The sequence below is a fragment of the Pterocles gutturalis genome, unplaced genomic scaffold (assembly GCF_000699245.1).
Source record: "Pterocles gutturalis isolate BGI_N339 unplaced genomic scaffold, ASM69924v1 scaffold40516, whole genome shotgun sequence".
NCBI classification, from domain to species: domain Eukaryota; kingdom Metazoa; phylum Chordata; class Aves; order Pterocliformes; family Pteroclidae; genus Pterocles; species Pterocles gutturalis.
The window spans coordinates 10,978-23,210 of NW_010099261.1; the positions used below are offsets into that span (position 1 = coordinate 10,978).

General features: G+C 44.6%; 2 protein-coding genes across 2 annotated transcripts in view; one reads left to right on the forward strand and one right to left on the reverse strand.

Annotated features, from left to right (window-relative positions):
• LOC104463471 (protein unc-45 homolog B-like) overlaps positions 1-2,346 on the forward strand; it is an 11,271-nt gene extending 8,925 nt beyond the window's left edge. The window contains 4 exon segments of the mRNA XM_010075833.1: positions 1-68; positions 749-866; positions 975-1,130; positions 2,016-2,346. The exon segment at positions 1-68 is cut by the window's left edge and continues 33 nt beyond it. Coding sequence (XP_010074135.1) covers positions 1-68; positions 749-866; positions 975-1,130; positions 2,016-2,282 — 609 coding nt within the window. The 3' untranslated portion in view covers positions 2,283-2,346.
• Positions 2,347-4,415: 2,069 nt separating this feature from the next.
• LOC104463482 (schlafen family member 13-like) lies at positions 4,416-8,993 on the reverse strand. The gene is made up of 4 exons (XM_010075843.1): positions 7,898-8,993; positions 6,997-7,125; positions 5,503-6,229; positions 4,416-5,208 (listed from the first exon to the last, which is right to left on the reverse strand). Exons 1-4 carry the CDS (start codon positions 8,991-8,993, stop codon positions 4,416-4,418), a joined length of 2,745 nt encoding a protein of 914 aa, XP_010074145.1.
• Between the last annotated feature and the right edge of the window lie 3,240 nt (positions 8,994-12,233).

Here is a 12,233-nt window from a genome sequence, read left to right on the forward strand (position 1 = left end):
GATGGCCTCCAGAATTACGAGGCTCTGTTAGGTCTCACTAACTTTTCAGGAAGAAGTGATAAACTGAGGTGAGTCTACCTGCTTTTTGACCGTCTTTCTTCCCCAGGAGTGAATGTGAATTCCGGTTGAACACTTTGCTTGTTAGGACTGTTGCTGGGCTCTTCTCTTGGGTGCTGGCCTCTTCTCTAAAGTAACAAGTGATGGGACAAGAGGAAATGGCCTCAAGTTGCTCCAGGGGAGGTTTAGGCTGGATATTAGAAAAAATTTGCTCACTGAAGAGTGATCAGGCATTGGAACAGGCTGCCCAGGGAAGTGGTGGGGTCACCATCCCTGGAGGGGTTCAAGAAACATGGCGATGTGGTGCTTAGGGACATGGGTTAGTGGGTTGGGTGGTGTTGGGTTGGCGGTTGGACTTGATGATCCTTGAGGTCTTTTCCAACCTTCATGATTCTATTCTATGATTCTATGACTGTGAAGACTGGTCAGTTTGAGCTGCCTTTGGCAGAGCTACAAAGGTCTCAGAAATGAAAAATTAATAAAATAGCCAGGAAGAGGAGAGTGGCACATTTTCCTCTAGAAAGAGGAAAAACATGAACCTAATCTGCATTAGACAGGGCATGAACCACATGTCCTGAGCTCCAGTGCTGTGGACACCGATGTGTTTCAAGGCCTTCCCTGCGGTTAAGATTTTATAAGTTGGTTGTTGCTTGTCCCATGATGTATTTCATCTGACTGCTCTTCGACACAGGATGAAGATCGTCAAAGAGAGGGCCCTGCCAGATATTGAAAACTATATGTTTGAGAATCACGACCAGCTTCGGCAGGCGGCCACGGAGTGTATGTGCAACCTGGTGCTCAACAAGGAGGTAACTCGTGGGGCGTCTCGGGCTGGGCTGTGGGTGCCCGTTCGTGAGCCCCCGCGATGTGACCCCAACGAGGTGTTTCTGGGTATCGTGGGGTTGTGGGGCTTTTAGGTTCAAGAGCGGGTTGTGGCGGATGGAAATGACCGGCTGAAGCTGGTGGTGTTACTGTGCGGCGAGGAGGACGAGAAGGTCCAGGTTGCGGCGGCAGGAGCTCTGGCCATGCTCACAGCAGCACAAAAGAAACTCTGCTCGAAGATGACTGAAGTGGTAAGACCCTAACTGATTATTGGCAGGGTAGACATACCCTTGAAGGGGCCTGGCACAGTCATGGCAATGCCTCTCCAAAGGACGATGTCGTCCACCAGTTTAGTAGTGAGGAGCTTAGTGGTGGAGTTGGGACCTGGGTGTGTGTGCTCCTGGTCTATCCCTGCACCAGGTCAACCAGCCTGCCTCTGTATGGGCTTCATCTCAGAGCTGAAACGCTTCTATACAGCCATTCCTCAGGCTAAGTCCAGGATGTTACTCTCAAGTGAGCTTAGGAATGCAGAATATTCTTCTATAGGCCATTAAAGCTTTTGATAAATAACCTGAAATCCAAACCTTGTTTTGCTCCGAAATGAGAAGAGCTTGACCGATAACCTATGGAGCTTTACAGATCCCAGAACATCTCCATTTCCCACCCAGATCTGGAGGTCCTGAGCACTCAGACCCTGCATAGCCAAATAGCTGTGAAGAGCTGTGGCTCAGAACTCTTCAACCCTCTTGTGTTGCACACATTGGACTCTGGGGCTTGTTAGGATAAGTTTGAGCCAAAGAAGGGGCTCAGGAAAATCAATGCCGGGGTGGGTCTGCTTCTGGTCATCTCCTACACTGATCAGATTCTTTGCACAGAGATTTTGCAGCAACCTAAACATGAAACATGTTTTATGTGGTGCTACTGCCATGAAGGCTTCTGACATTAATGTGACAAAAATAGGGTTAAAGAGTTTAGAGTCAGGTTTCCTTAGTTAAAGAATCAAATAACCGTAGCTGCCATGAGTACTGCAGAGGTGAGTCCCTGCGCTTCCTTCTGCTGAGAAATGCCTCACCAAACGCGCAGTCTTGGTTGATGTATTCTTCAGAGCAATACTAAGATCTCTCTCTCCCTTGAAGACCACCCAGTGGCTCGAAATCCTGCAGCGGCTCTGCTTGCACGAGAACTTAGAAGTGCAGCACCGAGGACTGGTCATCGCCTTCAACTTGATCAGCGCTGACAAAGAGCTGGCGAAGAAGCTGGTGGAGACAGAGCTCCTGGAGATTCTGACGTACCACGGCAAGCAAGCGGATGACCCCAAGAAGCAGCACATCATTAACGTAGCACGGGATTGCCTCACGAGGTGCATGGATTATGGGCTAATCAAACCTCTCTCTCAGGCATGAGGAAATGAAAAGCACCAAAAAAAGGCTGAATGTGGGGAAAAAAGGCTACTGAGAAATGGGGAAAAGTGAGAGCTGTGAGGAAAATCCAGTGCCATTGTCAAGGCATGGAAGAATTTGGGGACAACTCTGGAGGATCAGAATCTGTATGAGGAAAAGGGGGGCATTTGCCTGGGAAATTTGGAAAGTGTCCATCTGAGGAATTCCCAGCTGGTGTAAATCCTTTCTTTGCCCCCATTCAGCTGATAATGATGAAAGCTTCCCGGCCCATCTGTAAAAGAGTTGGTTGTGTTAGAAACGTGCCAGGGTGCTGTTGGAAGGGAACTCAACGGAGCTGAAATACGTTCTGCAACCATCTACAGCTCCTGGCACTTGTGGAATTTCTCACAATGGTGGAAGGGGAGGGTTAAATGCCTTCTCTTCTGTAGTCAGAAAATAGGTTGGGTTTTAGCCGTGTGCTTTTTTGTTCATTTATGGTACTTTTAAACAGCCTTAAGTGGTGTGCCAAAGTGTGAGGGTGGTGGATGAACTCTTAATAAATTCAGTCCTTTGTTCCATGTGGAATTCCTGTTCTGCTTTTATTCAGCAAATGGAGAATCTAAGGCAACCCCCACTTGCAGCCTTGCATCACACCCAGGAAGCTGGAGTAGTCGGTAGCACAGGCTGAATTTTTACCACTTGCAAACGATGCAGTGCTGCTCAAATGAACGTGCAGAGTCACCGTGAGAGGCTGCAGGAGGTGGCGGCCTGATGGGTTCAGCTGAGGCTCACAGCAGGGCACAGTGTTTGGTTCAACAGGGAAGAAGTGGAATGAGAAGCAAACACACCAGCTGGTCATCACATTACATTTTATTATATAAATGTTTACATTGAAGCACAGGTTCTTTATGCATGCTATAGACAACACAAAAAAGCAGACTCCAGCTTGAGTCCCCAGGGGAAGAAAATCTAAGCATATAGTAAATATAAACTTAGCAGTGATTTAAATGTGAATTAAAGCACATTAAAATATTTCTGATTATATGGATAGCGTGGCATGATTAAGTGTTGAGGTTTGGGGGTTATGAAAGGAACCACGGATGTAGTTGTTCCTTGTATGTTGATTAAGGAAAAAAAATGGAAAGTGCCTCTAGCTGCGTAAAGTGAGAAAAGCAAGAATTTTTAAGCTAATAGGTTTGAGAACTGAAAGGCAAATTTATTTGGAGGGTAATTCCAGCTGTGTACAATGTCCTCTCCTTATTGTAACCACATTCAGTTAAATCACTGGTGCTTTATAATCACACTGGGAGGATATTGGACTGTTCTTCCAAACCAAATGAGCCACAGGTCATTCTGTGGTGGAAAATGATACGGTTTGTTTTCAACCAGCCTTCAGTTTTAGATACCCAGTTTCAGGAATTTTGGATCTGCCTTTCAAAAGTATTTTGCATCTAACTCTATGTAGCGTTTTATCTAACCAGCATCTCTGAAACCAAGACAAAAAATGCTGTTGATATCTAAGGGGGTTGTTATGCAAAGTTTTCCTTCTCCCACTAAAGCTCCTCTTTGAAGCAACTGGGTTCTTCCCACCCCTGCTAACTGTTGCTGAAGCTGAGTGGGGAAACTACTTCTGTAATAGCCATTTATTTGTATTTCCTAGCTAAAACATGGACAGAAGGCCCCATTTTTAGTTTCCTATGTATCTGAATAGAGGATATGAAAAGAGAAAAAAAAAAAAGGCTTCTAATGCTGGATGCTGTTTGGTAACTTTTCTGAGCAGTACTGTGAGTATGGGAGTGAGCTGGAGAAAGCCAAGAAGTCTTCCAGTTTCCTGTCTTGGTATAATGGCTTTCACTTGGTGGTGCACCTGCATGCACTCAGAGGCTGAGGATCCGGTTTTGCAAGTCCTTGGAAGGGGCCTTTGGGGAAGGATGTAATTCTACTGACATTCAAAGTATCTTATCTCTTAGTGTTATTGAAACAGTACATTTGATTTAAAACAGACTGTAGAGGCTTCTCAAAAAGTCTGGGCTTTTAGAGAGGACCAGTCATTACAAAGGAAATCCTTCTCCTTCAAATACAGAGTAAAAAAATTTCAAACATACATAACCATTGACCTACCAGGACTGTGTTGGGAGCCTATGCAGTTACCTGTTTCTACTCATCATGTAGCAAGTGTAGATTTAAATTAGCTCTGGATGCTATACAGACCAATATATTTCTTAAAATTTCATCCTGAAACCAAAAGGATTGAGGAATAATACCAAACACGATGGTTCTTTCTAAGCCAGAGAAACGACGGATGCTGTCAAGAACAGTGAACTTCCCTAGCCCTCCCTCCAGTCTTCCTAACAATATATTTGACTCTAACTTCCTCATTTCTGATGCTAGTATTTCCTGGTATGCTTTTACTTCTTCATCTCTGTAGCACAGAATAGCAATATCTTTCTCGGAGTAACCTTTTTTAAGGTATGTATGACAATGTTCTGCCACGTACTTTGCTATTCCGTTTCTGCCTAGGTGGGTCACTATGTCAATACAGCCTCGCACAGCATGAGCACACGTGGCTCTGCACAATAACGTTTTCAAACGCTGGCTGGGAATATTGAGGGTAGGGTACTCTACAATCTCTTCCATCTTTTCTTTTAAATAGCTATAGATACTGGTAGCGTTACGAACCACTTGGGTTAGTGACTCGACAGGATCATGCCATTCTGCTTCTGGAAGACCAGTTGGGTAGCAGTGACTTGTCTGTAAGTAGTCCAAGAAAATACAGAAAAAGCCGGGCTCAGGGAGATGCGGTGATGAAGTTAGAGTCCAGGCTTTTTTATACCAATCACCTTCCCCATCTTGGAAATTCTGTGCTTCATCAATTATTATGTGCTTCACATAATTAAAGTCTCCCCTCAGAAAGGCTACTCTTGTCACAGCTTGGCAAATGTTCTTCTGCCTACAGAAGAGATACAAGCAGATTAAAAACAATCTCTGCATTGCAAACTACTGTTTATACTTGATCAGAACAAAGTGAATGCCCATGATATTGAAGACACATTTATTAGTAGGTGCTCAGGATGTCAAGAAAAGAATTTTAGCCTTACTAAAAACACATCCCAAGTACACACTTCAAACACTGCCATGGTGGTAGACCAAACAGCGTACCAAATATACTGATCAGCACTCAGCTATTTAAAAATGCTGGTGAAAGAACAGGATGCTGAAATTAACAATTGGAGGAAGTACTTACTGCACAAAATCTCTCAGAGGCTGGTTCTCGCATACATAAAGAACTTGTTCTTTTGTGCACTGCAACATAGCTCTTATTTTCTCCATGAACTTCAGGGCCACGATAGTTTTTCCTGTTCCTGGTAGACCATAAACATACAGCTTCTTAGTTTTGTGAAGATTTTCTGACAGCAGCTGGTATTGTTTGATGGTCAAGAGGTTCAAAAACTCAGAACCAACATGGTCGCTTAAAAAGGACTTGAAAGTCAGCAGAGCTACTGTGAGAGCGTGCAAGAGGTCCTTCAAGTTGCTGCTGCTGATGAGGCTGTAGTTCTGGGGATACAGTTCCTGAATATTCAGATCCCATTCTCTTCCACAGTTAATTTTTGGAGGCAAAGTCAGTAGCTTTGGTATTACGCACAATTTGTGAATATACCCCCCTGTGTTGACTAATTTCTCCTTCAGCCTTCTGGCTATATTTCTTGAGTATTTAAACAAATTCTCTGAGATATCACGCTTACAGATTGTATAGAGGATAGGTGGCCTGTCCTCGGCTATTAGCAGAACATCACAAATTACACCTTGGTTTTCTTGCAAGCCAATGTCAACAGCCCAGCTTCTGGAGAATATGAGAAGTCCCTCAGAAAGCTGCTGTGATTGATTTTCCATTAAACTATCCAACCCTGGATGCTCTTGGAGGAGATCTTCACAGAGTTTTTCCGGGGTATATATTATGCTGTGGGATTTCACTAACAAGGCAAAAGAGAAGCAGCAGTTAGTGTTAGTATATGAGATGCAAATCCAGCCCTCTGAAATGATTCTGTGGGAATTGATATTGGTGAAAGGCCACAAACACAGACCATAGCTGCCTGAAATATTTTTGTTGCTTCTTCAAAATTTTCCTTAATGACCCCACGTGTTTCCAGATTCTTTTGCAAAGACTCCTTCCCCAGGGAACTCAATCCTCATCTCCTACCCAGGGCTCAGTCCCTTTGCTGAAAATGCCAGCATGGGGCCAGCTGTTGCCAACCTTGTTTAGGAGACCTGGCAAGTAAACAAAGAAACAATAATGGCTCAATAGAAAAGCCCCTGGACACCTGGCTGATTTTGCAGTGCTACCGAAATGCTGGGACTGTAACTGGGAGTAGACCCTCCACTCCAGTCCCAGCCCCAGTCCCTTTATGTGTTTACACTGGGCTGATTCCAAGTGATCTCCTCCCATCTTTCCTGTTTTTCACTGGATTGCGAAAAGAAGTTGGCATGGCTGTGCTCGGTCCCCAGAGACGTTCAGCTAGCTGAGCTCCGTCATGTACGTGTGTCAATAGCTGGCAGAAGATCAGTCCTTGGGGAAGGGGGTCATCAGGCATTTGAATGCAATGTTGCTGTCAGATCTGCAAACTATTTCCATCTCTTTCATCTGCTTAAAGAATGTCTTCAACTCGTCTTTGACCTTGACTGTGCCCTTGAGATTCACCTTGTAAACCTACCAGACAGTGAAAGCAATGGGCAGACCTACCTGGAAAGAGTTTCTCACAAAGATCATCAAGGTTGTCAAGGCACTGGTGTGAATAAACTGGCTTGGCCAGAGGTGGCCCTTCTGTCAGACTGAGCTCTAGCTTAAAGGTCTCAGAAAACTTTGAAAGGTCTGGAAAAAAAAGAAATAAAACCATGTGATATAGCATGAGCTGTCCCTCAGTGCAATTGCCACAAGCTGTCCTCATGCTGGTTTTACATCTTTCGCTCTTCTTTAAAATAACAAATGCAATGCGTAGACAGAAACCTTGCAACTCACGTGGACAGCAGCTGGTCAGCAACAGAACAGGCTCAGGTCACAGACCATGGAGCTGCTCTTGGTTTCCTTATCTCATTAGCTGCTGTTGTAAAGTCTCCGTTAGTGATATCCCTTTCACTGCCCAAGAACTGGTAAATGAACGCTTTATCTGTCTGCAGCTCTCAGCTTACTAGGCTGGCAGCAGCAGTGGAGAATGCCCCTAAAAAGCAGGAGGGAACATATAGACTAAGCCTGAAAGCAAATGGCAATTTGCAAATGACAACTGCCGTGGACTATGGCAATTATGTAAAATAACACGTGCACTGGGGTCTAACCTCAAAAGCAGTCAACTCGAGGCATGGAGAACTCATGCTGCTAGAGCAGGCACTAACATTGGCATTAATAAGCTGCCAGTCACCAGGACGTGCTCCAGCCAGAAACAAGCATTAAGGAATGCAAGCGGCGGAAAGATGGGTATTTAGCAAGGACCTGAAAGAGTCAAACTGGTTGGTTTGGTCAGGCCCCCAAAGAACACTGAGAAGCGGGTAAGAGTATCTAAAGCAAACAACACTGCCAAGTCAGGAGCAAGAAAAGAAAAGGAAATATTGAAAATGGAAATATGAAAATTGTCCTGGCTCTTTTGGACCTGGATCGGCAGCCGTCATCCACTCAGCCCACTTCTCTGCTTTCAGTCTCCTGATGGTGGTGCCTTCCACTAGCCACGAGTCCGGGTGTTCGGCAAATGCGACACAAGTAAATGGCTGAATCTTCACAGCACAGACGTAGCCACAGTGATCTCCAGCCTCATCGCATACTTTCAAGATTTTGTGTTCATACTTTATGTTGTGTCTATGCCAACTCCCGCAGAAATGGAAGAGGGGTAATTTTTTTTTAATTGAATTGATTAGAAGTCTTAATTTTTCAAGGTCCTCATCATCACTGCTGACCCCCTGCACTCTGCTGTCATCATCCACACCGATCCACAAATACCCGCCGCCTGTGTTTGCAAATCCAGCGATATACTCAGGTAATATCTCCTTGACACGAGTCAAAAATTTTTCAGTTGAAAAGTGCTTAAATTCCATGTTTCCTGACTCTGTGAAAGTCAATGTCTCTCCACGTCGCAGTTGGTCTCTATTAAAAAACTCAGCAACATTGTTATTTGAAATATCCATGTCTCCTGCAACAGCCCCTCTCTTCCTCTTACTAGGAGGTGATCCTGGGCTAAGCTCTCTCCTGGCTTCATCTTGCTTTTCTTTAAGGAACAAAAAAGCTTCGCTAGGCTTCACGTGGGAAAGAGAAGCACCACTTTTTGCATACAACCCAGTACTCAGGCTACAAATACGTGGCTTTGCACTTGTGGAGGCTATGTTTTCACTGCTCCAGGTTTTAATAAAAATCAAAAGGTAATTATCTTGCTGTTTAAAGTCCAGGTATTTTCTCCAGTCTGGAAACACAAGAAGAGATCGAAAAGTCTCTTCCAAATCTAGTCCGATGCTATCTCTCGCTAAGTTGTAGTTCTCATTTTCAATCTCTGCTTTTACAATACCTCCTCCAGAGTTCAGCAAGGCACACACTGCACAGGCAAGGGTGTATTTTTGATCTTGTTTTGAATTTTTTGGTATCTTTTTTCTTGCTTTTTCACCAAAACTTATTTTTCCAACACATAAAACTACTTCAGGATACTCTGTTGCTAAATTAACCCAGACTTTCTCTTGTTGTTGGTTGTCTTCAAGAGCCATTGTGGGCCTGAAACAATTGTAAAAAAAAAAAAAAAAAAACTGCTTACCATTTATGCTGAAACATCAATCTTCCAAAAACATCAGCTAAACAGTGACCATCCTTTGCGCAATAAATACACCGAGTCACAGAGATGCCAGCAACAGGGATTTTCCTCCACTTCCAAAACAGCGTGTTTGCTTAAAACCCAAATTTGTCCCCAGTGCCCAAGTGTTTATTTTTCTGTCTTTGAGCATGAGGGGATGTAGAGACCTTGCTGCCATCTGTCCTTTTGAACACAGAAGCAGTCTCAGTTTCTCTGCAGCCAGGCTCGTTACTCCCTTCAACATCATCCTCTTACATGCGCCTAGACTGCATGCAGCCCCCTCCTCTCCTGTAATGACTCAGAAAAGGCTGTGTTAAAGCCTCACCTCAATCTTCAGAATCCAGTAATCTTATCAATTAATAATCAATAAATAATAACTGACACTTTTACTTTCAGCTCTATTTGGCCACCCGTGCTAGTAAGGCGGCTGAATCTTGGCCGATTGCCACTTGGCACTCGGACCGCTGGCAAATTCGTTGAAATGGTGGCAAACTGCATCTGCATCACATTGAAGCCAGTTCCTTAAAATGAAATCCAGCCCCCTTGCTACAAAACACATCTGTGGTATGAAAGCACCCAGAAATAAATGGAAGTGTGCCTAGACGAGATCTCGCTGGTGACAGGAGCACAGCTTATTTCCAGTAGCACAGATTTGGCTTTTGCGTGGCCAAATATAAAGCCAGACAGCTTCAGGGCACAAAAATTCCAACTAGCATCTCCTCCAGATCTGATAAAGGAGGCAAGTTTTCTGCCTTGTCTGCCTCTTCTCTGAGTTAGCTCTGCTGAGGAATGTAGCTCTGCTCCTCGCAGCTTTGAGTTACGGTACAACCAAAGCAGCAGGGACGTTAGCGTGGGCTAATTTTTGCTCCCAGATAGAGGAATTTTCCCATTGTTGTGGAAACTCACAAAATTAAATTAGATGAGGTAATAAATGGGAATTATTTGTAACAAACTGATAACAAATTCAAACTCAGCTCTCCTTTAACCAAAATTACTTTGATCACATTAACAATCCACCAGTTGGAAATGTCACCTAGGAATTAATACTCCATGACTGACTTAAGAATTATTAAGCTTCACGGCCAATGATCCAAAATGCACAATCACTCACCTAATAAAAGGGAGGGCTCTCAACCTCAAAGAATTTCCTTAGGCAGGAGAGTCCCTAAGGGGAGAGTCCCTGACTGCAGCCCCGCTGCTCCGAGGAGAACTGACCCAAGCTCGCCCTCCGGCCAGGCTCTGTTTATACCCTAGTCGAATCTGATCTGTGGTCAGATACAGTCACTTTTGATCAAAAATGCGTATTTGCTGACCACCACGGCGTGGGCGTTACAAGAGCTGTGGCAGGAAGCTGAAGTTGTGCTGGGAAGCTTTTGGCGGGAAGCTTTTGGCAGGAAGCCCCGAGATTGCCGGGATCGTGTTCCCGCCCCATCCGTCCAGTTCCACAAGCTCCCTTCTAGCTAAAATGTCAATATTTGAAATGTCAATTTTAAATCCTTAAATATTTAAGTCCCAGAATGATGCACATCATAAATGGGGTACGAAAGCACCCCGAGCATGTTACCTGTTTTCTCCTCTGCCCCCTCCCTCTATCAAAATCTAGGACAAACAGAACGTACTTTGCTGCTGGTTTCACTTCTTCTCTGCTGGTTTTGTTTTCTTCTCTTCTGTGTTTCCTGTGGTGAAGCACCAATGTCCACACCTTCACTGGATCCGTATAGCTCTATCTGAAGTTCAAAACTGGTTTTTGGTTGGAGCCCAGCCCTCCAGAGCTATTACTTCCCTCCCCCTGGCACTCTTCCAGTGGCCAAAGTCTACAAGAAGAAAGAGACAATTAAAAAAAAAAATTAGAAGAAATCCCCTAGCTTACAGCATTTACATATGTCATTGCTTGTTCAGTCTGAAAAGTTGGTGTTCCACTAAACTTTTAGAGCTGCAAAGTCAGAGATACAGTTCTGGAAGCTGGGAAGTAGGATGGCGAGCTAGAAAGTCCTGTGCAGAAGATGCGGTTTGTGCATCTTCATTTGCAACATTTGCAATGAGATTCAATTTTCTCAACTTTTTGTACTGACAAAACACACTAAAGCGAATAATTTTATGCTGAAATCATGCCTATATACAACCATCGGTTGAAATAATGGAAGTAATGAGTTAAAACTGCCTTACAGCAGTGTGGAAGTGATCCATGCAGGGGGCTACTCTGGAGCATCCACAGTGTTACCTCCCTCCTTGGGGCAAAATTCCAGGAAAGGCTCTGAGACTGGGGCAATAGTGAGAGGACTGAGGACAGGAAAGGCTGTGGGCTTGACTGCAAAGCCTTGAGAGCAGCAGTGGATGAGGGTGCCCTGGGTAACTGCTCAACGAAGTTCTGTTTTTGGGGGGAAATGAGAGAAAATGAAAGTGTGGAAAAAGAGCAAGCTAGTGCCAGACTGCAGAAACTTGCTTGCAGCACAGGAAGGGACTAGGAACATATTCTGTTTGTGGGCAGGATTCCAGTTTCATGCATGGAGTGAAAATGGTTTTTAGCTTTTGATTCCGTACCGTGTAGGAGTCCCCTGCTCAACCCCATTGGCCCTTCCTTGCTTTCACACTTGTTTTATCTCCCTCCAGGCTCCGTTCTGGTGTCCCTGGCTTCTCTTTATTCATTACAAAGCAGTTTTTCCCAGTTGAATGTTTAACGGTGCCCACCAACAGTTTCTGAAGACTTCCCTGCTTTCCTCGCCGATTTCTCCTCTGTGGGCTGCGCAGAGTCAGGAGGACACACACATTGGGGCTCAAAAGCTTTTATTTCTTGAACTCAGAGTCTCCCTCCACACTCACCCCATCCTAAGGCTGGCTCTGCCCCTCGGGTCGGATCCTGCTCTTGATCCTGCACACAAAGACCCCCAGAAGGGTCAGAAACCCCCTCCCCAGAAAACCGTGTGAAATACATCTGAACGGGCATACGTGTCACAGGAGGATTTCTTTAACCCAGTCACTGCTTGAGAACAGGATGAATTCACTCGTCTGGCCTTAAACAAGCAAAATTTTATTTTAATTTACGTACTGCATCGTGATACTTTTCTTGACAAAGCACCTTCTGTTCAGTTGTCGGAATATTTTTATTTCTGACGCTTTTTTTGGTTGTTGTTTGGTTTATTTCTTCCTTCCCCCCCCC

Coding starts and splice junctions, on each gene's coding strand:
- LOC104463482 (XM_010075843.1), bottom strand. CDS start 8,993: ATGGCTCTTGAAGACAACCAACAACAAGAGAAAGTCTGGGTTAATTTA. Junction 7,126..7,897: donor GATGACGGCTGCCGATCCAG/GTCCAAAAGAGC, acceptor TTTTTTTTCCAG/ACCTTTCAAAGTTTTCTGAG. Junction 5,209..5,502: donor CCTCTGAGAGATTTTGTGCA/GTAAGTACTTCC, acceptor TCTCTTCTGTAG/GCAGAAGAACATTTGCCAAG.